The 25123-nt window shown below is 44.0% G+C and overlaps 2 protein-coding genes across 4 annotated transcripts; both read right to left on the reverse strand.

The window, feature by feature from the left end:
* Positions 1-8187: 8187 nt before the first annotated feature.
* LOC117720984 (GTPase IMAP family member 5) lies at positions 8188-15973 on the reverse strand. Of its 3 annotated transcripts, XM_076913368.1 has the most exons (4): positions 14544-15973; positions 14187-14394; positions 10628-10676; positions 8188-9228 (listed from the first exon to the last, which is right to left on the reverse strand). In XM_076913368.1, the coding sequence occupies exons 2-4, from the start codon at positions 14211-14213 to the stop codon at positions 8345-8347; spliced, it is 960 nt and encodes a 319-aa protein (XP_076769483.1). In that variant the 5' UTR covers positions 14214-14394; positions 14544-15973; the 3' UTR covers positions 8188-8344. The 3 variants fall into 3 exon arrangements, with proteins under 3 accessions (XP_076769483.1, XP_076769485.1, XP_076769484.1); XM_076913370.1 differs by lacking the exon at positions 14187-14394 and having other exon boundaries at positions 14608-15972; XM_076913369.1 differs by lacking the exon at positions 14187-14394 and having other exon boundaries at positions 14544-15972.
* Positions 15974-16315: 342 nt separating this feature from the next.
* LOC143434516 (GTPase IMAP family member 1-like) lies at positions 16316-20759 on the reverse strand. The gene is given in 4 exon segments (XM_076913371.1): positions 16316-17327; positions 17329-18167; positions 18797-18887; positions 20608-20759. Coding segments are annotated over 3 exon segments (909 nt in total). The 5' UTR covers positions 18840-18887; positions 20608-20759; the 3' UTR covers positions 16316-17300.
* Between the last annotated feature and the right edge of the window lie 4364 nt (positions 20760-25123).

The raw sequence follows: 25123 nt of genomic DNA on the forward strand, positions 1-25123 counted from the left end.
TGAGCCTGATTGTTAACAAAGTCTCTTTGCAAACATTTGAAAGCATTTGAAGTAATGAAGAAATCTTCATATCTCCTTTATTTCTGTCAACTTTAAAAATAACATTTAAAGTTTGTGTAAATGTATTGTACATAGCACTGGGGTTGGAAAGAATATTTTCATGCAGGTCTACCATGTACTTTTATTATGTCCCCACTTTCCCTACCTATCTTTCTTCTCTCGTTAGTCCCTCTATTCCTCTGGACAATTTCACTGCTCTTTCCATATCATTCATATATATGATTTTTATTTATCTATATTGTTAGTGAACAGGCAATTGTTAGTTATACAGTGATTCAGCTGGCCTGCCCTCAGGGACTTAGCAAAAGCTTAGTTATCACCAGCTCATCTTGTCTTTTTTCTAATATATATATATTTGCATCTTTGTCAAAAGTCTCACAGCTTCACCTGTGTGGGCTAGTATCTGGGCCTCTATTCTATTTATCTGTGTTTCTGATTTTGTTGTTGTTGATGCCACTACTATGTCTCTGTAATATAATTTCAAATCACGTTTATGATACTCCCAGCATTGTTCTTTGGCAAAAATTACTCTTAACCTGTCTTGGGATCTCTTGTGTCCTCAAGGTGCTCCCCAGCAGCTCCCATAGGAATGTTGGGTTTTTTTTTTTTTTCTATTTCTTTAAAGAATGACACTGACATTTCTACAAATATTGTATTGAATTTATAGGTTGGTTTAGAAAGTATTGACATTTTCACAATATTAATTCTCCGGTATGGCCAACCCTCTCATCTTCTGCTGTTGTCTTCAATTTCTTTCTCTGTTTCACAATTTCCATTGTAAAATTCTTTCACTTTCTTGGATAACTTTTTTTCCCACAATATTTCTTTCACCGAGCCTGGAACTCACCTTTTCCACTAGACTGGCTGGCCAGAGAGCCCCTGGAATCTTCCTGTCTCCCTTCCACAGGGAGATGTATGCCACTGAGCTTGGGTTTTATGTGGACACTTGTTTGGCAAGCACTTTACCTCCTGAGCCATTTTTCCAACGTGATTTTCACATTTAAATAATAATTATTTTATTTTATTTTGATTTGTGTGTGTGGGGGGGTGTGCACATGTGAATGCAGTGCCTGTGGAGGTCAGAAGGGATCACCCAGAGCTGGAATTACAGACTGTTGTGAGCTCCCAGGTATGGGTGCTCGGGTGCAATCTCCACTTCTCTAGAAGAGCAGTATATGATCCTAATTCCAGCACCAGTTCTCCAGTACATCTTCACGGTTTTTGTTTTGTTTTGTTTTTGTTTTTAAATGACTGAAGGATTCAAGAGAACAATGTTCTAGCTTCACACATGAAAATTACATGTAATTCAAAACTCAGTGTTCCATAGCTCTAAGTACCTACAAGAAGAAACTGGAGAGAGCATACATTAACAACTTGACAGCACACCTGAAAGCTTTAGAACAAAAAGAAGCAAATATAACCAAGAGGAGTAGACGACAGGAAATAATCAAACTCAGAGCTGAAATCAACCAAGTAGAAACAGAAAGAACTATACAAAATATCAACAAAACCAGGAGCTGGTTCTTTGAGAAAATCAACAAGATAGATAAACCCTTAGCCAGACTAAACAAAGGGCACACAGACAGTTTCCAAATTAATAAAATCAGAACTGAAAAGGGAGACATAACAACAGAAATTGAGGAAATTAAAAAAATCATCAGATCCTACTACAAAGGCATATATTCAACAAAATGGGAAAATCTGGATGAAATGGACAATTTTCTAGACAGGTACCAGATACCAAAATTAAATCAGGAGCAGATAAACCATCTAAACAGCCCTATAAACCCTAAAGAAATAGAAGAAGTTATTAAAAGTCTCCCCACCAAAAAAAGTCCAGGACCACATGGTTTTAGTGCAGAATTCTATCAAACCTTCAAGGAAGACCTAATACCAATTCTCTTCAAGCTATTCCATCGAATAGAAAGAGAAGGAACACTACCCAATTCGTTCTATGAAGCTACCATTACACTCATACCAAAACCGCAGAAAGACCCAACAAAGAAAGAGAACTACAGACCAATCTCTCTTATGAATATTGATGCAAAAATACTCAATAAAATTCTCACAAACCAAGCCCAACAATACATCAAAACAATTATCCATCATGATCAAGTAGGCTTTATCCCAGGAATGCAGGGATGGTTCAATATTTGGAAATCCATCAATGTAATCCACTACATAAATAAACTCAAAGAAAAAAAAACACATGATCATCTCACTAGATGCTGAGAAAGCATTTGACAAAATTCAACATCCCTTCATGGTAAAAGTCTTGGAAAGATCAGGAATTCAAGGCCCATACCTAAATATAGTAAAAGCAATATACAGCAAGCCAGTAGCTAACATCAAACTAAATGGAAAGAAACTTGAAGCAATCTCACTAAGATCAGGGACTAGACAAGGCTGCCCACTCTCACCTTACCTATTTAATATAGTACTGGAAGTCCTAGCTAGAGCAATTAGACAACAAAAGGAAGTAAAAGGGATACAAATAGGAAAGGAAGAAGTCAAAATTTCACTATTTGCAGATGATATGACAGTATACTTCAGTGACCCTAAAACTTCCACCAGAGAACTCCTAAACCTGATAAACAACTTTAGCAAAGTGGCTGGATATAAAATCAACTCAAACAAATCAGTAGCCTTCCTCTACTCAAAGGATAAACAGGCTGAGAAAGAAATTAGGGAAATGACACCCTTCACAATAGCCAAAAATAATATAAAATATCTTAGAGTGAATCTAACCAAGCAAGTGAAAGATCTGTATGTCAAGAACTTCAAGTCTCTGAAGAAAGAAATAAAAGAAGATCTCAGAAGATGGAAAGATCGCCGGGCGGTGGTGGCACACGCCTTTAATCCCAGCACTTGGGAGGCAGAGGCAGGTGGATTTCTGAGTTCGAGGCCAGCCTGGTCTACAGAGTGAGTTCCAGGACAGCCAGGGCTACACACACACACACACACACACACACACAAAAAAAAAAAAAAAAAAAAAAAAAAAAAAAAAAAAAAAAAGAAGATGGAAAGATCTCCCATGCTCGTGGATTGGCAGGATTAACTTAGTAAAAATGGCAATCTTGCCAAAAGCAATTTACAGATTCAACGAAATCCCCATCAAAATTCCAAATCAATTCTTCATAGAGATAGATTTGGAATAACAAAAAACCCAGGACATCGAGAACTATTCTCAACAATAAAAGAACTTCTGGGGGAATCACCATCCCTGACCTCAAACTGTACTACAGAGCAGTAGTGATAAAAACTGCAGGGTATTGGTACAGAGACAGGCAGGAAGATCAGTGAAATAGAATTGAAGATCCAGAAATGAACCCACACACCTATGGTTACTTGATCTTTGACAAAGGAGCTAAAACTATCCAGTAGAAAAAGGTCAGCATTTTCAACAAATGGTGCTGGCTCAACTGGAGGTCAGCATGTAGAAGAATGCAAATTAATCCATTCTTATCCCCTTGTACAAAGCTCAAGTCCAAGTGGATAAAGGACCATCACATAAAACCAGATACACTGAAACTAATAGAAGAAAGGTGGGGAAGACCCTGGAATACCTAGGCACAGGGGAAAAGTTCCTGAACAGAACACCAATGGCTTATGCTCTAAGATCAAGAATCGACAAAGCTTCTGTAAGGCAAAGGACACTGTCAATAAGACAAAACGGCAACCAACAGATTGGGAAAAGATCATTACCAATCTTACATCCGATAGAGGGCTAATATCCAATATATACAAAGAACTCAAGAAATTAGACGCCAGACAACAAAATAACCCCATTAAAAATGGGGTACAGAGCTAAACAAAGAATTCTCAACTGAGGAAACTTGAATGGCCGAGAAGCACCTTAAGAAATGCTCAACATCCTTAGTCATCAGGGAAATGCAAATCAAAACAACCCTGAGATACCACCTCACACCAGTCAGAATGGCTAAGATCAAAAACTCAGGTGATAGTAGATGCTGGCAAGGATGTGGAGAAAGAGGAACACTCCTCCATTGTTGGTGGGGTTGCAAGCTGGTACAACCACTCTGGAAATCAGTCTGGCAGTTCCTCAGAAAATTGGACATAGCATTACCTGAGGACCCAGCTATACCACTCCTGGGCATATACCCAGAAAATGCTCCAACATATAACAAGGACATATGCTCCACTATGTTCATAGCAGCCTTATTTATAATATCCAGAAGCTGGAAAGAACCCAGATGTCCTTCAACAAAGGATTGGATACAAAAAATGTGGTACATTTACACAATGGAATATTACTCAGCTATTAAAAATAATGAGTTCAAGAAATTCTTAGGTAAATGGATGGAACTAGAAAATAACATCCTGAGTGAGGTAACCCAATCACAAAAGAACACACATGGTATGCACTCACTGATAAGTGGCTATTAGCCTAAGAGCTTGAAACAACAAAGATTCAACTATCAGACCACATGAAGCTCATGAAGAAGGAAGGACAAGTGTGGATGCCTAGGTCTTACTTAGAAGGAGTAACAAAATACTCAAGGGAGCAAATATGGAGACAAAGTGTGGGACAGAAACTGAAGGAGTGGTTGTCTGGAGACCATTCACCTGGGTATTCATCCCATGTGCAGTCACCAAAAATAGATGCTGATATAAATGACAGGAAGTGCATGCTGACAGCAGCCTGATATGGCTGTCTCCTTAGAGGTCCCCCAGAGTCTGACATACCCAGAGATAGATACTCACAACTAACAATTGATCTGATCAATGGTTCCCAATGGAGAAGTTAGAGAGAAGACTGAAGGAGCTGAAAGGGTTGGTGGCCCCTTGAGGAGAGCAACAATACCAACCAACCAGAGCTCCCCAGGGTCTAAACCACCAGCCTACGAACACATAGGGAGGGACCCATGACTCCAGCTGTATATGTAGGGGAGGATGGCCTTGTTGGGCATAGGTGGGAGAGGAGATCTTTGGTCCCATGAAAGCTGAACACTGAGTGGGGGGATCTGAGGGTGGGGAGGTGGGAGTGGGGGTATGTGGGGGCACACCCTCATAGAAGCAGGAGGAGGGGGGATGGGATAAGGGGTTCCTGGGTGGTAGGGGGAATGGGGTAAGGGGATAAAATTTGAAATGTAAATATTATATCCAATAAAAAAGAAAAAAAAAGAAAAGTTGTTAGAACCAACATCTTTAATAAAATGTCAGCCCTCTAAAAAATTATCTTGATACTAAAATTTGTTTTGAGAATTGTATATTGCAGAATACATAGCCTTGGTGTATCTACTCATCAAGCAAGCTGAGCAGACCTGCTCGAACCTCTGATGTCCTGGAATTCCATCTGGAGGCAGTGAAGACACAGCGTCAGAGGCTTATCAATTTACTCTCCCCCCACCCCTCTTCTAATATCTCAACACCCATAATCAACTTGAAGAAGTTAATGAAGAGTCAGTGCCCCTATTCCCTGGGCTTGGGGACTAAGGTGGTAATATTGGGCTGTCTTTCTAGGGAAAAGTAGTGGTTTTGTTGGAACAGGGAGGATTAGCTAGGATTTATTTCATAGCCATAACCTATTGGTAGAAATCTGTATAATTATTATCAAGATGAAGTTATAATTTCTTAAATGGTACAAAATTTACTTTGATTTCAAATTTAAGGTTTTCATTGGTGTGAGCTTCTTATTGATATAAAAGTGAGATGAATATTGATACTATCATAGGCATTGTGCCTGTATAACACATTTAGGAATACAAGGCTTAGACCCAGTCCTTCTTTAACTTTTTTAACTTATTTGAGATGGTTAGACTGTGAGTTAAGGGCCTATAGCAAATTCATGGCTCTGAGTTTATTGTTAGGGTGTTTTCTATATTTTATTTAGAAATAGCTGAGAGGACTTAACAGACAACAAACAGTCCAGATTACCTTACATGGATAGTTGGTTTTCAAAACGTCAGAAGTCCACAGAATTGACGTTACAAACATTTCTGTATTAATGTTCATTTTGATTAGAGACCTGTCTGCTCCTGACAGCTTCCTGTCTTGGATTCTAAGAAGAAATTGAATATCTTTGGAGTTACTCCAATTGTGGTGAGACAGCCACTAGGTAAGAATTGCCTCTTCCCATCTACAGACAAATTACTGTCCAGAAAAGGACACACTTGCAGAATAGTGACTGATTATATCTGCCAAGACAGAGTAATCAGCCCTTAATAATTCTGCATCACTATGTCTGTCAGATGATCCTGGGCCAGAAGGCTGAAGATCAGATGCTCCAATGTTCTGTAGTATAGGGACTGTCCAGGTGTTCAGCGGTCTCTATAAATTGGCTAAGTTTTAGAAGCTATGCTTAGTGCTTCCCATAATTTTAGTTAACTCAGTCATTCTGGATTTCTGACGGGGTTGAAAACTTATAGTCTCATAGCCAATCCTGGCTATTTACTTTGAGAGAAAAGATTTGAGAGGATGGTTTTCAGCTGACATTCATTCTAAAGCCAAGAAAAAAGCCAGGTTCAGAACTAAGTCTTTTAGTTAGGAGAGATGACAGAGGTTCTGGTTAGTCAACAAAATGATGGACTGGGTATTAGGACTATCTTGTACCTCACTGGTGCAAATTGGTATAGTTATGCTCTAATTGTATTTTGAGAGAAAAGTTTTATTTTAACAGGAAGGGTGATATGTAGGAGGAGCTAAGGTGGGAGGAGTAAGTAGAGGAAGAGAAGGAGTAAGGAGAGGAGAAGAAGAAGGAGAGGAGAAGCTAGGTGATGAGAGAGAAAGAGAGAGAAAGAAAGGGGGGGCATGGAGGCAGATGTTCGAGTGTCTCCACCAGTCAAAGATAGTTGATATATCTAGGTTGGGTATTGGGTTACACTTCTGATTGAGCATTACCAAACTTATAAAGCCTTTGATTAACATTTTTAAAAATTGTATAAGAGCAAAAAGGAAAAGGGGGCATGGGATAGGGGTTTTCTAGGGAGGGGAAATGGGGAAAGGGGATAGCATCTAAAATGTAAATAAAATTATCCAATAAAAAATAAATAAATAAATAAATAAATAAATAACCTCAGTGTTCATCAGGTTTATGAATGCAGGGCCTCTTGAACATAGTGAAGGGGTCATCTCTTAGCCTTTAGAAAATTCCACCAGGTCCCCTCCCTTCCCAGAAGGGAGAAGTCCTTAGAACAGGTAGATACCCCTCCTTTCCAGAAGGGAAATGCTGAATCATATTCCTCTGGAAGATTACAATGGGGGGACCAATCATTGAGCATCTGAAGATAAGGGAAGCTCAGGGCAAGTAGACATATTCCTCAGGGTAGGCCAAGTGTTGCCACCACCACCACCACCACAGACAAGGAAAGCTCTTGCCATCCCCTAAGGACCAGTCAGTTTAAAAGTTACACTGTTCTGCCAATCATATTGTGCCTAGTTGCTGTTTCTCTATTCTGCCCCTGGAAACTGTATAAAGGTTTGCAGAATGAGCTGCCTGGGGTTGCCTCTCAATTGATACAGGATGACCCCAGCATGCTAAAACAATAAAATTTCTCTTGCTTTTGCATCCATCCCCTGCTTCACATTGTTCACTTGGGGGTCCTCCAGTAACTGAAGGCTCACCAGAGTCTTACAATAGTGGCTTTTGCCTGCATATGTTGCTGAGGGCCTATGATACCCACCACACAATCTTCCAAGCCCAAGGTATGCACCTCTTGCCATTTGTATCTCTGATCATAGACTTTCTGGTTTCTGTGATTCCTGACTGCTGACCCTGCTTTTTTGGGGTAAGACCCATCCTGCTCCTGTAACCTCTTCACTCTGACCCGACTCATGTCCTCGCCTCCCAACCCCAGTCTCTTCTATACCTTCAGAGTTCTCTGCTTCACACATACTGTCTTTATCCCTTTCAGGGGTGGAGTGATGATGGAGTTCTGACTTTATTGGTACCATGAGGCCAGGATGTACTTATGACTAAAATATGACTCGGCTCTCAGCTTTGTGTTTCTCCTCTTGGCATCACAGCTGTAGGAAGTAGAGCTCTAGGAGAGACATACCCACTGCCACACAGTCCATGTGTCTTCCTTGGTGCAAGCCCCCAGACCTCTATGATGGTAGCTACTTGCTTCATTATCTGTCCTCACAACTTTTCAACAAAGAGAGAAATACATTTTTCTTTCATCCTTTATTTAGAAGAAGATTCCTGGCATGTATGATCCATGCAAATCAAATTAGAGTGAAATTAATTGAAGACTGAGGTTCCCTGACACAAGATGGGGAACTTTGGGGGACAGAAATGATGGGAGAAATCACCCAAAAAGGCTCATTTCCATCTGCTAATATACAAGTTAACTAAAGTGGTGAGAAAGATCAAACCAAGCACAATGAGAAGAGCAGATACTGCAGTGTGGGGGTCCAAGTAAAACTTGACTGTGCAAAGCATTTTAGCTACCCAGCTGCCCTCCTGCTCCTCCAGCTCCCATTTCTGTTTCTCCACCTCCTGCCTCACCTTGGCCATATAGTACCCATATGGATCCTGGTGCTCACTGTAGCCACCTCTAAGGAACACCTGAGCACAAAAGAAGAGGTCATTGCTGTAGAAGGAGCCCTCACACTCCTGTTCCAGCCTCCTCACCAGGGCCATGAGCTCTGCCAGCTGCCCCTGCTGCTCCTCCCCAGAGGCCCTGTTATTGAAGGCACAGTACCTCCTTCCACACTCCCAGACAAGGCCGCAAAGGCTGCGGTTGTCAGTGTGGGTCACAAACTCTTCCAAGGACCCATCTGCCAGGTCTTCCTTTCGGGTAAAGAGGACAATCATGTGCCTCATGACCCCCAGCCCAAAGACCTCCTTCACCATCCTGACAGCCATGGCATCTTCAGGTGTGAAGCGTCCCAGCTGGGTCACCAGCAACAACACATGGGGTCCTGGGGCACACATCAGGTAGCAGTCTCCAATGTCCTTGTCCATGTCTTGGTCCTGGGCCTTTGAGTTAAAGATGGGGGGCGTGTCTACCACTAGGATGCTCCTTCCCTCCCATGTGCCCATCTCTGCCTGGCTGCTCCTGGTCACGGACTGGCCTCTGAGCCTGGACTCGAATGCTGGTCGTTGGAGGATGCTGTTCCCTGTGGCACTTTTTCCGCTGCCAGATTTGCCCACCAGGAGGATCCTTAGGCAGTTGGATTTTTCTACACAGCAGGCTTCTTGTCCTGTGGGCAAGAGAGGATTTATGTTTCACTTAGTGATTCCTCTGATTTTGAGGTCATGGATCCTTGTGGATAGTTCTTCAAAGCAATGGTCCTCCACCCCCCAAAAATAGGTATTATTTAATCCTCCCAAGTGTTTGCCTATAATTTTAGGTGGCTCTCGACTTTCACAGAGTCTCTGTTGGGAGTCAGCCAAGGGGGAGAAGTATCACAGGAAGGAGAGGCTCTGTTCCATCTGAACCAAGACAAATAGGTCAGTTCTGAAGAAAAGGTTTTTGTGCTCTCCCCCTATAGAATGTTCAGGGCAGCTCCCCAGAAAACTCATCGTGAAATCAGTGTGAGTTTAGAAGGGGGCAGAGATGGATGAGAAGTCATGGCCAACAGAACAGAGTTACCTCATTACCCACAATTCTGCAGACAGGCATGTGCCTCCTACCCCTGAAGGTATTTTGGGTGGAAGGGCTCCAGTGACTCACATTCAGAACCGACTGGATGTGCTAGGAAGCAAAGCAGCACTTGAATTTGAGATGAAGGAGGGTGACAGTGTCAGGTGGAAGTCTGGGAATGACACTACAGCGAGAAGGGTGGAAGAGAAGGTGGTTAGAAACACTTAGAAGCAGACAAAGAGGACATGCCAGAAAGGTCTTCTGATTGGTCAGCTGTGGCCCAGGGCCTATAACAGAAGGATTCCTGGGTGGGGATCACTAAGGCGGTAAGAGCTCAAACCTCCAACATTGAAGGGATGAGGACCTGGGTCCTGTGAGTCCAAACTAATTTTAAGTAAATTATAAACTAGAAATCGCTGTTCGGGTGGAAAGCTGGCGTAGCTCATTGGGAGAATGCCCGTCCAGCAAGCAAGAGGCCCTCTGTTCACGTTTCAGTATATTTTATTCTTTTTAGTCTTTTGCTGTTTTTTTTTTTTTTCCATTTCCTTTAGACTTTTGGGGGTGTTTTGTAAGAAATAATCATTTTAAAGGATTTTTCAAAATTTTTGCAGCTGAGAGGAGATGAAGGGAGAGAAACTACCACAATTTAGTTCCAGGCCCTTCTAACTCTGAATGAGTGTCAATGACACATTTCCATAGTGTTACAGTGGAGTGTGTGTGTGTGTACGTGTACATGTGTGTGCATATGTGTGTACACATGTGTATTTGTAAGCATATATGTCTGTGTGAATCTGTGTCTCTGTACATGTGTGTGTGCACATATGTGTGCATATGTATACATGAAAAAAAAACAATAGCTTGGACACAGTAGAATTGGGGACATGAGGAACAAATACCAGTTGCCTTCCTCCCCTCCCCCCGCTAGATCTTAACTGAGTATCTGCGCCTGTTTTGGAGTGGGGAGGAACAGTTACTGCCTCCACTTACTACCTCTTAGGATCTTGGTGTTTTCTTACCTTCAACTGTAATTCCATGTGTGCTCTTCTGAAGGTCTGCCATTCTCTTCTGGAACAAAAATGGGAAAGGAATTAAAGTCAGATGTGTGTGGGGACTGGTAAGGCACCTGACTCAGGTACTAAGGGCAACTACCCTCGGGTGGCCAGCTCCATTGCTAACTCTCTCCTCTATGTGTTACTTTCAAACATCTGTAAGTAGCAGCTGGAGTGAGGTGGGGTCATCCCTGCACAAGGTGCTATTGCTATTGTTTTCCCCTACTGGCAGGAAAGTGGATGTCCACTCCAGAGGCACTGATTACCTCCTCAAGCTGAAAGTACAAACTGTGGGAAGCATTCTTCTATGAGCAAGAAAACAAACTACCACAAAAACTGAACCAATGTAGATGAACTTGCCAGACTAGAGAAAATAATTGCTCTCCTGTGGATAATATTGATTTTTTTTGAAGTACCATGCATTTCCAAAAAATGTTTCAGAGGCAAAGAAGCAATCCAGCATGGTTTTCCTGGGAGGATGGAATGGAGTATGGCAACTTCTCCAAGGACTAACCCGAGAGGAAGGAGGTCAGGAGGTCAGATCTTCTCTGCCTAGTTCTGAGGTCCTGGTTTATCAGTAACCACAATCTTTGAATTTTAGTACATTCAGCTAGAAACTGGATTGAGCATGGCATACATATTCTGTGCAAAGGGCTGTAATGTTGTTTTGCTGGGTTTGGTGTGATAAAATGGAAGCATAGAACAGGAATGGCTAGCCTGTGACACCAACCGCTCCTGGGCGAACTTCTGGCTCATTTTAGTCAGCTAATTTTTAAATGTTTGTAGTTTTAAACCATATTTGTACTTGGGAAAATGTGCATAAAAAACATAGAATAAAAACATACAGCCACCATGTGAATGAACATAAGTGTTTTGCTTTCCGATGTAGCTGCACGGCCTGATTTAAAAATTAAAACATCACAGATGTGCTTCATGGTTATTGGTGTTTTCCCCAATCTTCTTCCTCCCTCTCTCATTCTGGCCTTCACAGCTGTCAGTATTTTGATGCTTTTATATGATGTGAGTATTTTATATGTATTTGCACACACATGCTTAGACAATTTCATGTTAAACTTTACATAAATGTCATTTTTGCAACATGTGATTCATTTTTTATTAACAGACATCTAAACTGCTCTGAAATTGTTGCTTTTTCACAACAAAGAATGCTGTGAAATAATCCTCATAGGTACCCCTCAGCACTCCCGTTGAACAGTTAGTTCACTTAGAGCACAGATTTTCTGTTAGCTGGATGGGTATGACCAGGTCTCACCCTGTGTGGGTTGAGTCAGTTCTTGCTCGCCCCAGTGTCTCAGGTAAAATCCCCAAATCTCCACATCTGTTCCATGATGACACACTCTATTTTAACCCCCCTTACGGATGTTTGACTGGTGGTTGAATTTACAATAATTCATAGCACAAGTGTTACATAGGATACTTCTGTTATTTTGTCTTTCACAATTTTATTTTGGGAAAAAAAAAGCTTTTTTTTTTTACCCCTTCATAGAAAACTATTGACTGTTTTCACATTGCCAGAATATCTTAAGGCATCTCCCTCTCTCCCTCTCTTCCTGTCTTCCTGTCTTCCCCTTCTCCTCTCTCCTTCCCTGCCTGTCCACCTCCTCATCTCCTTCCCTCCCCCACTCTTCTCTCCCCCCTTCCCTTGGTCCCACAGAAGAATTGCCCTCTCACGACTACTTCTCACGCACCGTTCTGACTACTGTAAGCTATATCCAGATTTGTATTAAAATTCTTCAAATCCTAGAGCATTGCTTCTACTAATTTTCTGAGTTTTGAAGGTGAAGGGTAACAGTGTCAGGGGGACTGAAGCTGAATTTCCCCACCATGACCGTCCTTGGTGCAGACATCATTTCCAGGCTTCTTGCATGACCATCTTTCCCCTGTATTCCCTGTGTTGTTATTGACAGGCCCCCGGAATTTCTATTGAAGTTACATGGCCTCCCCAGAGTCACATATTTCCCTTATAGCTAAGCCACCCCAATGGCTTCTTTCATCTGTGTCTTCTTTTTCATTTAATAGTCAGTGGGGAGTTGGGGAGATCATCCACAATAAATCTACAACCCTCTCTTTCTGAACCCCCACATATGATGCTGCTGATTCCATACTTCGGACACAAAGCAGGTACTGATTGCTGGAATTTTCTCCCAAACCAACATTGAGAACTACACTTCTATGTCTAGGTTCATGTTTTTACAAAACAAAAATACCCAATGGAGAAAAAAAAATTACTCAAAGATAAGACTGTTCTGGGAGGTATCTGTTCTGTTTCGAAGGGTTTCAATTTGAACCTGACTTGCCTCTCAGTGTCAATTGCATGTGTACAGTGTGGCTGTCATAACCAAACTCAACAATATTAGCAGGGAAGTTTCTGAATCAGTTTCTGAAAAATCAGACCACAGGGAACATATGTTCCACTGAGGAACAAATTAGTTGGCAGATATGAATAAATAGCCAAATGCCCAGAGGTGAGGCAGGGGCATGAGACAGAGACATTAAAATGAGTCACAGATCAAACAGGAGAAGTCAGTCAACAGCCTAGAAACAGAGAGAAGGGGAGGGGTGTGATGGACGTGAAGAGATATGGCTGTTGTCTTGAAGAGCACACAACTGTGGGCAGACTGAGAATGGAGGTAGAGTCCTTCTACAAGGGGAAAGTTCTGCTAACTTTCCCCAGTGTGGGTGCAGAGGCCATGGGAGATTGGCAGGCAATGTGTGGGCAGCGGCAGTTGCCAAGGGGCAGCAGGAAGGCTTCTCCTCAAGGAGGAGGCAGAAGTACAAACCCAAACACTCATTCTTGTGTGAAAACCGCCAACTTATCAGGACAATTTGTTTTACCAAGCAATGAGAACACCGCTCAGTCAGGAAGCTGAGCGAGATGGTCTTTCCTGTCTTCCTTGATAAGTATCAGGCTGGTAACAATGACTCCCAGGGCAAAGCGCCTGATGCACAAGCTTGAAGACTTGACTCTGAGGACCAGAACCCGCATGAAAAGCTGGATATGTTGGCCTGCTTCTGTAATCCCAGCATTACACACAGTGAAGCAGCCGGTGGAGATAGGAGAAGCAGCCAGAGTCTGTCAGGCCAGCTAGCCCAGGGTGTGGCAGAAACAAGAAAGAAGCCATTTCCACCAAGGAGAAGGGTAGAAACGACTTCAGAAAGCTGCCCTCCCATCTCCATAAGTGTCTGGTGGCACCAATGCATTCCCTCACACAACTAGAAATAAAACAAACATTTTCACTGGCATCTGCTCCACCCATCTGCCCCTCCCCTGTTCCTTTATGTCTAGGTACTAAGAGTCTCAGGACAGGCTAGTTGTCAAAAGTCCAGGAAACTGTACCTCCTCCTGTACAGCTCAGCTGACAAGGGGCGTGTTCATATGTGTCTTAAACACAGGCTGTTGGCATTACAACTGCTTCTTGGGGTGTGTTAAGGGAAGGTGTGGGATACCCAGACATGAAGAATGGGGTGGTTTTCAGAACAAGATTCTAATATAAAATTCACTGACCAGTCTTCTAGGGAAGGGCTGGATCATAAAGGAGGGAACATGGAGATTTCATTCTGGTCTGTAGAGCCATCCTGCCTTTCTTCAGGTGAGGCCGGTCTGGCAACGTGCTCCACCTGCTGGAGGAGCTTGGGAAAGCCTGTGGGCGGGCGCTTGGGACTTTAGTTACTCCTCCGTCAAAGGGGGATGAGCATTCGTTCACCTTTGTTACCTTAGGGTTTCAGAAAGGCACAGGTGGTGAGATGGAAAGCCCAGGGCCTAGGGATGATGGCATGGAAATTTCAGGGCTTTGTCCCACTATATGCTGTCGCCGACACTCAATTCACTGTCCAGAAAACCCACCCAACACACCAAGCTCACCCGAGTGCACAGCGGGTCCTGTCTCCCAAATGGCTGTCTGCACCGCGGTGGGGTTCCTCCTTACCCAAGCCGTCCCTTACAGGCAGGCGGTGGACCTGTCGATGCTCTCACAGAACAGCTACTTGCAGTGCCGTGAATCCAGAGTCCGAAGGCAGGAAAAGAAGAAAACCCATGGTGACGGAACATACACTGCCCTGCAGACTGTATCCCCTCGGATAGGTGGAAAGGCCTTGAACATCCGCCAGAGCACAGTGGAACTGCTCTAGTAAATGGCTACTTCCTGTGGAAAGCCTCCCTGCCCTACTCATTTCCCCTTCAGGGGGTGTCAAGTGCACAGTCCTGGGAGTCTGACTCTGAGAAGTGAGACAGCCGCCCTTTTCAAGAAAGCCCTTTTGTGGCTGGAAAGTGCTGAACCCCAGGTTCCCCAACAGCACCCAAGCTGAGCATCTGTACTTCCTCAACCCCCTGGGTCCCACATCACAGGCTCTGCCTTCAGAACTTCTAAAGAGGGACAGAAAAGCATCGCTGGTCCCAGAGAACCTGGACCTCACCCTCTCAAAGGACAGCTAAGCTCAGACAGGAGACCCGGTGCTGGCTACCCCTTCTTTGCTATTTGACACAGCCAGGGCGAAGTATTCCTTTATCTTTGTACCTGCTAAGCTTAAGCCTTGGACATAAAACACAGTGCTGGCTTATGCAGGGCGATTCTTGTCTCAGAGAATTCCCCCATGATGCTTTCTGTTGTCAGGGAAGCATACTTGGTCCTCAGTTGTGAACACTAGGGTTTCAAGGGGTCTAGGGAGGTGACACACTAAGAAACTGCACAGGAAGTGGAAGAAAGGAGAGGAAGAAGTAGGAGAGATGGACGGAGGAAAGATGGACAGTAAGTTTAAAGCCAGACAGATACAGCCCTCTGCATGTATTTTCAAGAGAAGACATAACTCAAGCTGAGCGTGGTGGCTTATCCCAGTTTGTCAAGGGGCTGAAACAAGAGGATTGCCTTGAGTTAGAAGCCAGCCTAGGCCACTGTGTGAGTCAATCTAATTAAAAAAAACCTTAGATCTTCTTCAAGAAGATGTGGCAGCATCCTTTATTAGTGTCTCTGTCCTCTGTCCTTTATTCTAAACTGGTAGTGACCAACTGTGTCTGCTAGTTGCTAGTAGCTTTTTATGTCCTTAGGGCAAGAGGAAGGTTTGCAACAGGGAGGGCCCTGCAGTTTGGCTTCAAGCTAAGTTAGACCCTTGGAGCTAGGTAGGGTCTCATTTTCCTTGATGTTTGCATTTCAAAGAGAGGCTGCTCAGAGCACAAGATCTTCCCACTCTTCAATTAAATAAAAAAACGTTTTGTTTTTAAAGATATGCATCTCAAAGCCAAGGCAAAGAAGAAGGTTTTAAGGGTGTTGGTTGTTGTTGTTGTTGTTGTTATTGTTATTGTTATTATTATTATTATTATTATTATTATTATTATTATTACTATTACTATTATTATTATTGATTTTGTAAGAAAGAAAGGAAAAGAAAATTCCAAGTGATAGTTCTGTCCTATTGAAGAGATTTTTTTTCCATTTTGATTTTTACTCATCCTTTGCCTTTTAACTCTTCAGAAAAGCTCAGAATCTCTCAGAAACCTACTGGAGGTCAGAGTTCACATCACCCCACCAAGACCACCACCACCCAGTACTAAGAATTGAACCAAGGGCCCTGGGAGGGGAGCACCTGGTCCTCCTATTTATGCCTTCTGGCAGACAGGTGCCAAAGTGCATCTCGAAATAATTCTTTTTAAAAAGAACCTTTAATATTTTTTTTACAGAGGAACAAATTAACACCTGCCCCCCTCCCCAAGTCATGGAAGTGTTCTTTTGAAGGTAGGCAGTGACTCTTCTCTCATTAATAATGTTAATTAACGAAGCCAATCTCAGACCCTGTGTTTTGGTTTGAACACTGGAAGGAAATCCCTGGCTGGCTTATCTCATCTCTGTGGAAGAGGGCAGAAGGACTGTAAGGGCCAAAGGTGGTGGATGACTTCAAGGAAACTGTTTCCCAGACACAACAGGGCAGGTGCACACATGAGCTCATAGTGGATGTGACCCTGTACACAGCACCCGAGCAAGCGCAAGCCCAACGCACATCCCCACAAAGGCTATGGGCACAAAGTCCCAGTCCAGCCAGGAGCTATTCACAAACTATAGCTCCTGGGAGAAGGAAAATCAATTTTCTTCAGTGAAGTGACACTGGGTATATCAACCACACCCCAGGGCAGGCTTCATGCTCAGGAGTATATCGGACTTCATGTTGTTGTTTGGTTATTAAGACCAAAAACCAAAACATGATGTTCAGTGAGTAGGGAGGTGGGGAGGACTTGGGAGGACTCAGGGAAAGTGGGAGAATATGATCAAAATATATGAAATTCTCAAAGAATAAATAAGAACATTATTTTTTAAAAAGGAAAAGAAAATGTGTGCTTTCTTTGTGCTGTGATTTTTGCCCCCATTTACAAGCTACCAGGTGTATTTCATTATTTTAAGGGAAGGATGGCCCACGGGGATGACGAAATGTCTGAAGGACACGTTTTGTTTTGTTTTGTTTTGTTTTGTTTTAACTCTGAATGTGTATAGTTAAAGCTGAGACTCAGCACAACAGAGCCTTAGCAAAGTTGATGCCATGTTCCCGCACTGTGAATCACTAAAGCTCTGAGCAGAGTTCTAAGTATTCCGTTTTAAAAAGATCTCCTTTCTATTCATAACATCTTCTAAGACTGCTATCTGTTATTCTGGTCCCCAAAGGCCTCGGACCTTTCTGTAGAGCAGCAGGTAGATCAACAGGGCCACACCCAGGAAGACAGCCACACCCCGTCTCCAGCCCTTCCAGTAGGTTTTCTGCCATCCCCACAGCCCAGCTAGCAACCTCCTGCTCCTCTGCATGCGCGCAGCCACCATCTCCGCCACCTTGGCTAGTTGGTCCGGAGGATCAACCCACCGCATGGCTTGCACCAGCTCGTACACCTCATTGGAGTAGTGCGCGCCCCCGTGCTCCCTCACCAAGCACGCGACCTGGCCCAGCAGCTGCTCAGCCTGAACCTCGCGCTCGCTGCCTGTGGCGCGGTTGTTGAGAGCGCACACGCGACCCCCGCACTCGGCCACCAGCTCCCGCAGCGCGCGGTTGTCCGTGCAGCGCACATAATCCTGCAAGGAGTCTCCGGCCAGGTCCTCCTTGCGCGTGAACACCACGATGGTGCGCGCCAACACTTGCTTCCCGAACATCCGTTTTACGGCTGCCAGAGCCTGGCTGTCCTGCATGGTGAAGCGACCCAGCTGGGTGACCAGCAGCAGTGCGTGCGGCCCGGGAGCCGACAGCACGAAACATCGGGCTGCCTCCATGTACCCAGGGTCGGTTCGCGGGGTCTCGGAGCTGAAGATGTCCGGGGTGTCCACCACCTCCACCTGCCAGCCGGCCCACCTTCTGCTGGCCAAGGTGCAACTTCTGGTGACAGGCACCGCCCCCAGCCTGGACAGGAAGCACTTCTGGCCCAGGATGCTGTTGCCAGTGGCACTCTTGCCGGTCCCAGTCCTGCCCACCAGGATGAGCCTCAGCTGCGGCTCCTGCTGGACCCTGGAGTCCTCTGCGCCTGAGGATCAGATGTAGCAGTATCAGAGTCAGAGACACGGGCTTCTCCTTGGGATTCACCTTGCGTTCTAGCTTTCAGTACAAATGGGAAGGACCCATCTCTCCTGTCTTAAGCCAGCCAGCTCCCTAAAGAGAATACAGCCCCCTTTGGATAATAGTTTATTATATTTTATTTACTTGGGAGAACCACCACCATGTCCCATGGAAGCTAAACCAGTCGGTTCCCTCCTTGCATCATGTGGGCTCAGGAGTTGAAATCTGCTCATCAGGTTTGGCAGCTTGTGCCTTTACCCACCCAATCATCTTCCTGACCCCCCAAATACTGATACACAGTTAATCCCCTATCCTCCAAACACTGGGGACCTGGTGAGTGAAGCTCGCTCTAGTTCTGGATTTCCCATCCTATGTTATTTTTGTGGAAACCAGTGTAGGTTTAGGGTTTTCCCTTCATGCTGTGAGAACCAGCAAGAGGCTGGTCAAAGCTCTGAGCTCCCAGCAGGACAGGGTCAGAGACACAGCCAGAGACACAGTCCTGCTATTCCATCAGCTTCCAGAGCTGAGGAAGCTCCACCCCTTTCTTACCTTGAGCTCACACACAAGCAAGGATGCCTTTCTGGGAAGGGCTCTTACCATAGCTGCCTTCCTCATCTCTTGCCATCTTCCTTCCCCTCATGCTTCTTAGAAGGCTCTCAGTTTGGTTTTCTCATTCATCTACTCATTCCTGAAATTGAGCAAAACCCAACCACAAAGTCAGGCAAAGTCTAAAGAACTGGGGACTCTGGAATTACAGAGAAAGGTTTTTGTTCACAAGGAGCTGAACATTTAGGCGTGTGATTTCAGTTTACAAGTGGAGGGCACCTTTTGTCCACCATAATAAATTCTGCTATTCCTTCTTAGAGACAGCATCTGGATTTTGAAGAATAACATCTAGGGGGACCAGAAAGACGGTTGCAGTGCGAGCCTGACAACCTGACCTTGCTCTCCTGACCTCTGCAAAGGTGGATGGAGAGAACAAACTCCACAAAGTTTATGAGTCTCCAAGCCCTTTGCTTTAAAGGCTTCCCATCTACCACCTATGTTCTGATTGTACCATTATTTGATACAGCCAAGCATTTTTGAGTCATGTAGTCCTGATTCCAGGAGTCCCTAAGCCCAAAGCAGTGTCCCCTCTGTCCTCTGCTCCAGTCTCTTAGTCAGCTAACAGGTCTCAGCCAGTGACTGCCCAGAAATCAGATTCAGCCTCCCCAGCCCTCCCTGGCCTTTCTCTGGTGATAGCTTCGGTTCCACATTCCTGTCTGAGTGCTTGTCTGCATTTCTCCATCATTTCAGAGTCAATCTCTTTGTGTCCACTATGGGTGATGTGTTCCCTTCCTCTCTCCCTCCCGTGGGCACAACACACAGAGAAGGGAAACATTAACTCTATAGCCTATCTCCCGCAGAAGGGCTTTGGAAACAGGTTGGGCTAGTACCCCTCCCATCTCTCAAAGCCTTTAGTAGAACTCACTGGGTGATTCCATGTCACCCTTTTGTGTGCAGAAATCAGCAAATGCCCACAAATGACACAGATCAGAAATGAAGAAACAGCCATAAGACTGAGAGCAATGAGCAAGGCTTCTGCAGGCTCTTGTGGAATCTCAGGTGATAAATAGTTTTATTATCTGGGAACATAAAGCACATGCAATTCTATAAGCTTGAGAGAGCCCAAGAATAGTCCAGTTCCTTGCCTATAGGCTTAATTTTTATTTATTTATTTATTTATTTATTTATTTATTTATTAGAAATATTTAGGTATTCCCCTCAACATCACATTTCTTGGATCCATCCTCAGTAGTTCTGATACAACAAATGGGATATTTCTCACAAGCTTAATCTGCATCCAGGATTTGAAGATCACTATTTCTTAAACCCTTGTTTGTAGACATGAAGAAACGGAGGTAGCCCTTTAGTTGGAGTGGGACAAACTCGGGAAGCAAAGGTTCACATGGCAAGTGAGGACTAATTCCACTCCTCTCAGGTCTGCTAGAGCCCCTCCTACAGGCAGTGAGGAGAAGAGACTTCTGAGGGACAGACGTGGCGCCTTAAAGGTAGTTTATAGGGACACAGAAGTATCTTAGCCTTTGCTGAATGTGCGTCTTGAGGAATGGTGTCTTCTAAGCTGTGCTTTGCTCCTGGAAGGAGACCTAGAATACATTGCCCTTACTGTATGAAAGAAGTGTGGGAAGAGAATTTTTTTTTTCATCAAAGTATGAACTCCTAAGACTTCCTCTAAACTTGTCAAGTTGAAACCCAGACCATCCTAAAGCACCTGGAAGCCTTCCCTTGCCTGTGCCGCTCGCATGGTATGGTGCACAGAGCTTTGTACGATGCAGGTGTGCAGGCAGCAAACGCTTTGGTCTCAAGCCCAGCCTCATCTCCACCCCAACTCATAGCCTCAGGCTCACCTTTCTTGCTGACAGCCTCTGAAGTGGGCCAGAGAAGCCCCAGCCTCCTGCCTTCCCTTCGCTTGTGAGTGCAGAAGTCTCTCTGTGCCCAGGGCTGAGCATAGAGGAAGTCGCTAGGCTGCCTGGGTCTTAGAGATCAGGAAACTGAGAGAAAGGCCGGATGATGATGGCTTAAAGAGACAGAAACATTTTCCATGCAGTTGTGGTCTTTGAATTCCCCTATGGAGTCACACACTCAACCTTCTCTGTGACTAAAGGCTGTCTGTGTCCAGAAGGGTTAGTAGTATCAAACATGCCAGAACCTTCCTTGGCTGACTCTATTCTAGAATTGGCTAGAGCTAATCTTCGTGTGTGTGTGTGTGTGTGTGTGTGTGTGTTTTGTATGTACTGTTTTTGTTTTTATTTTGCTTTTTAAGAATTTTTCTTACTATAAAATAGTGTTCAATTAACACTGAGGATGACAAATTTAAGGCCAATATAGGCTACTTAATCTTAAGACCCCATCTTAAAACAAAACAACCACTAAAGGCTAGGGGTTTAATCACTGGTAGAGCATTTGCCTAGAATATGCAAAGTCCTGGGTTCTATAAAGTACCAAAGAAAACAAAAACTTAAAAAGAATAGAATATCTAATATCACTAAGACTGATATTGGTTATTAGTGACTAATCTTTAAATTAGTGCATGCATTTTTTGTTCATTCCTATTTCACTAAATAAAGGCTTTATTTGGAGGTGTGAGTTATTTTAAAATGTCTTTTAATAGTTGGAGCAATTGAATGATTTTTCTCTTGATCTCTTAATATTGTAAACTATGTTTCTGTGTATGTATATTTATGTGTGCATTTGTGTGTGTGTGTGTGTGTAAGAAGGTTGGGTTTCAAGGCATATGGACTAGTAAGGTGCAGATATAATGGTGTTGAAAGAAGCTTTGAGGGAGTCATTTTGGGATTTATACCCAAGAGAGGAAGGAAAGAACACTGGATTGGGTAAAGACAAGTTAGATTGAGCCAGTCACAACAAATGTGGACTCCACAGGGATCGCTACAGTTTGCATAGACCTCGAGATGAGGAGACTAGATTTCATAATTCTATCAGCCAGTTATTGTATAAAAACTTCCATTGGAGAAAACACTTAATCCAGAGGCATCTCTCTTCAGCAGATGCCAATCTCTGGGCAACGGTGATAGCCAGACAGTGGGTACTGCCAGTTGGCTGCATTCCTGGTCAGCTGGAGGGAGAGACTGCCTCTGTGCTGCTCCTGCATGTTGGGCATGCTGATAGAATTTCTCTTGCTTCATTGTTTGAGCCATTTGAAGAGATGTGTCAATATAGTTTTAAAGATGTCCCCCCAAAGCACAGGCATGTCCAACTCTAGGGAGATTGGAGCAGGAAGATCATAAGTTTAAGGCCAGCCTGGACAACTTAATAAGGCTCTGTTTAAAATAACTGAAAGTGGGCCTGAGGCTATACAAGTGGGAAGCCCTAGATTCAATCCTCACTAGAGAGGGTGGGAACCTCCTCAAGAAAGCTTCTTCTTGGCCTACCCTCTCCACTCTTGTCCTTGCAACACCAACCTTAGAAGGAACATCTTCCCAGTGTCCTACTCACTGTCTAGACATGTGACCATAGCAGTAGACAGATACAGGACCAAAGTGAAGAAGAAGGAACAGGTCCTGGCTAAAATGAACAAGCGGGGCTTACTGTGACCATCTGAATTCACCACAATTCATTTTATTCTTGCAGTTTGAAGTAATTGTGGGAAATGTTTCAGACCACAGACCTATTAAGAAATCGTTGACAACTGTTTGTGGTTTCTTGCACAGCCCTTGTTTGCAAAGCATTTCTGCTTGATCAAAGATTCTGTGATGATGGCACTGTTCCCTGGGCTCCCATGACCTTTTGCAGTGTGGTTGGAGTGATGGGGAGACGACACTGCACATCTAAGTTCATCTGACTGAATACTGCATTTATGTGACCTGTGGCTACCATTTGAGAGGCAGTCATGGTGTTTATTTTCTTCTCCATTTTATTTTTCAGTACTGGAGATGGAGCCCTGAGCCTAGCACATGGATGCTAGGCAAGCATTGTAGCATTAAGCTGCATCTTGGGCCCTCTTTTTGCCTCTTGTTTAAGACAGTATCTCACTAAGTCATCTAAGCTAACCTTGAATTTTTCTCTGTAGCTGAAGCAGGCCTTGAACTTGCCATCTTCTTGCCTCTGCCTCCCCAGGTAACTGGTATTACAGGCTTGAATCACCAGGCTTGGCTAAGGCATACTTTTTTAGCAAGATGATACAGAATACTGTTTGGAAATGGGAGGGGCACAGATAAAGATGCACAAAATTGCAAAGCAGAAAGTACAAACAGATTTAATATTCTTAAAAATCCCAAGCTGTGGAGGAGAAGAGTGGTCCTGGCAAGTTTTATAGTGGCCTCTTGTAAGCTTAATTATCCTGCTGTCCTTTGTCAAAAGCCTTAGACTTTTTGGAATAATTATTAGTTAAGAGGATATTTAACCTGGATATACCCCCCAAATACTCAAACTCTCCTAACTGGATCATTTGCTATAAATTACTTACAATCAAATTTTCCCCACATCATTCTTTGAGATGAAGCTCCACAGCAGCCGGGTGGCTGTACACTCCACAAAGACATTTCTTTATCCTGCGATCAGGAGGACGATGCAGAATGACCACAGCCATCTCCCTGCTTCTTCCTGAAAAGATACCATCTCAAGCTCACGCTCGCTAAATTTGTTTTGAATCCTGAGAATTCCCCCTTTTTCACACTGGGAAGTAAAATGGTTTCCTATGAGCAGATGGGGACACATGTGGCTGGCTGTCCAAGTTTCACAGAGGACACAGGGGCAAAGTCAAACTCTCCTCGAGGCAACTGTGAGACCAGAGTGACATTACTGAGAGGTGGGTGCTGTCAGCATATGCAGCACAGAAGTGCATCTCCTGTGAGTTTCTCATCAGTGAGGTCAGATGTCAGTCACTGTCTTTTTCTGGACAGTCAAGTGTCAGGATGTAAAGGCAGTGGCCACTTCCTTGGATCAGATCATGGTTTTTGTAGTGCCATGTCCTGATCCACTGTGTCCTCCTCACACTCCATAGACAGCCACCTCCTTCTTCTCATCCCAAACCTCTTTTAAATGCATGCTAAGGAGTACATCTTAACAGTTCCTTTAGAATTTGTGAATTGGGAACTGGAGTGATGGCTCATCAGTTCAGAGCACTTGGTGTTCTTGCAGAGAAGCTGAGTTCAATTCCCAGCACCCACATGATGGCTCATGACCCCATCCATAACTGACTATTGCCAACTCTAATTCCAGGGGATCCAATGCCCTCTTCTGGCTTCCTAGGGCATCAGGCATGCATGTGGTATACCTATATACATGGATGCAAACTGCTCATACACAAAAACTCTTCATTTGTGAATTAATGTGATGCCATCTTCATATGAACCCACTCTTGTGTTGAATCTATTTTCTGAATGTTCGCAGAGGCATAGTCGGGAAGATGGAAGGCACCTGTGCCATTACCTTATGAGTTTAGTGTCCATCCAATGGAGGTTGGTGGTAAACTGTTAGATTGACATTTAACTTTAACTTTAATATTATACTTTATAGAGACTCTGGATATATTGTTAGAGCTGCTCTGGAGCCTTTTAGAGGTATTTGGACAGAATTATTGGGGCTTTGCAAAAGCCAAGAATGCAATAATGGCTTCCTTCCTTAAGATTATGATGTAGGTCTTTTCAATCTGGTGTTTTGCTATGAGGCTTTATATTAGATGTGTTCTACTCAGAACAAGGGAGACCTCTGCTTTGAACTACAGTGTGCTGGAAATGGAGACGGTTCGGTATGAGCTGTGAGTGGGCCAGGGTTCCATCAAGGCCTCTATCTGCAGAGCTTTCTGACAATTCCTCAAAGGTGCATGCAATGGCATGCTTCTTTAAGTGCTGTTGGAGCAGATTCAGAGGTGTTGCTTTGGTCGTGGACATGGCAGAGCTGCTGTAACGATGCGATTGACTATTAAAATGAGACCTTTGAGCATCTGTGAACTCAGGGTCTCACATAGAATCGGCCTTCTTCCCAGTTACTAGCCCAATAATGAACAGATCCAACCAGCACCACCTTTAGACTCCTCTGACTTTGCAGTGCTCCGGTAGACCTGGGGAGCACACTCACCAGGGGGAAATGTGGGAAGGTGTAGAAAGTTCCACTCCTGCCTCCACAAGTGTACCTCAGAGGACCGAGGAACAGGTGACAGCAAGAGGTCCAGGTGTGTCCCCTTATTTAACTCTCTGCTATCCATGGTCATTTGAGCCATTCCTGCTGAAGCCCAGCCAACCTCAGTTGTAGCCACTGGGCTTCGCCTGAACTCCTGACATAAACTATGAGTGTGAGAAAATTATTTAATGTCCTCAGGTTTTCGAGTGACTTTCAGTGGACAAACAGGGAACTCAGTTATCCAAGTTGACTTCTTCATGGAGAATTAGTAAACAACTGACA

Source organism: Arvicanthis niloticus, chromosome 15 (genome assembly GCF_011762505.2).
Source record: "Arvicanthis niloticus isolate mArvNil1 chromosome 15, mArvNil1.pat.X, whole genome shotgun sequence".
Taxonomy (NCBI): domain Eukaryota; kingdom Metazoa; phylum Chordata; class Mammalia; order Rodentia; family Muridae; genus Arvicanthis; species Arvicanthis niloticus.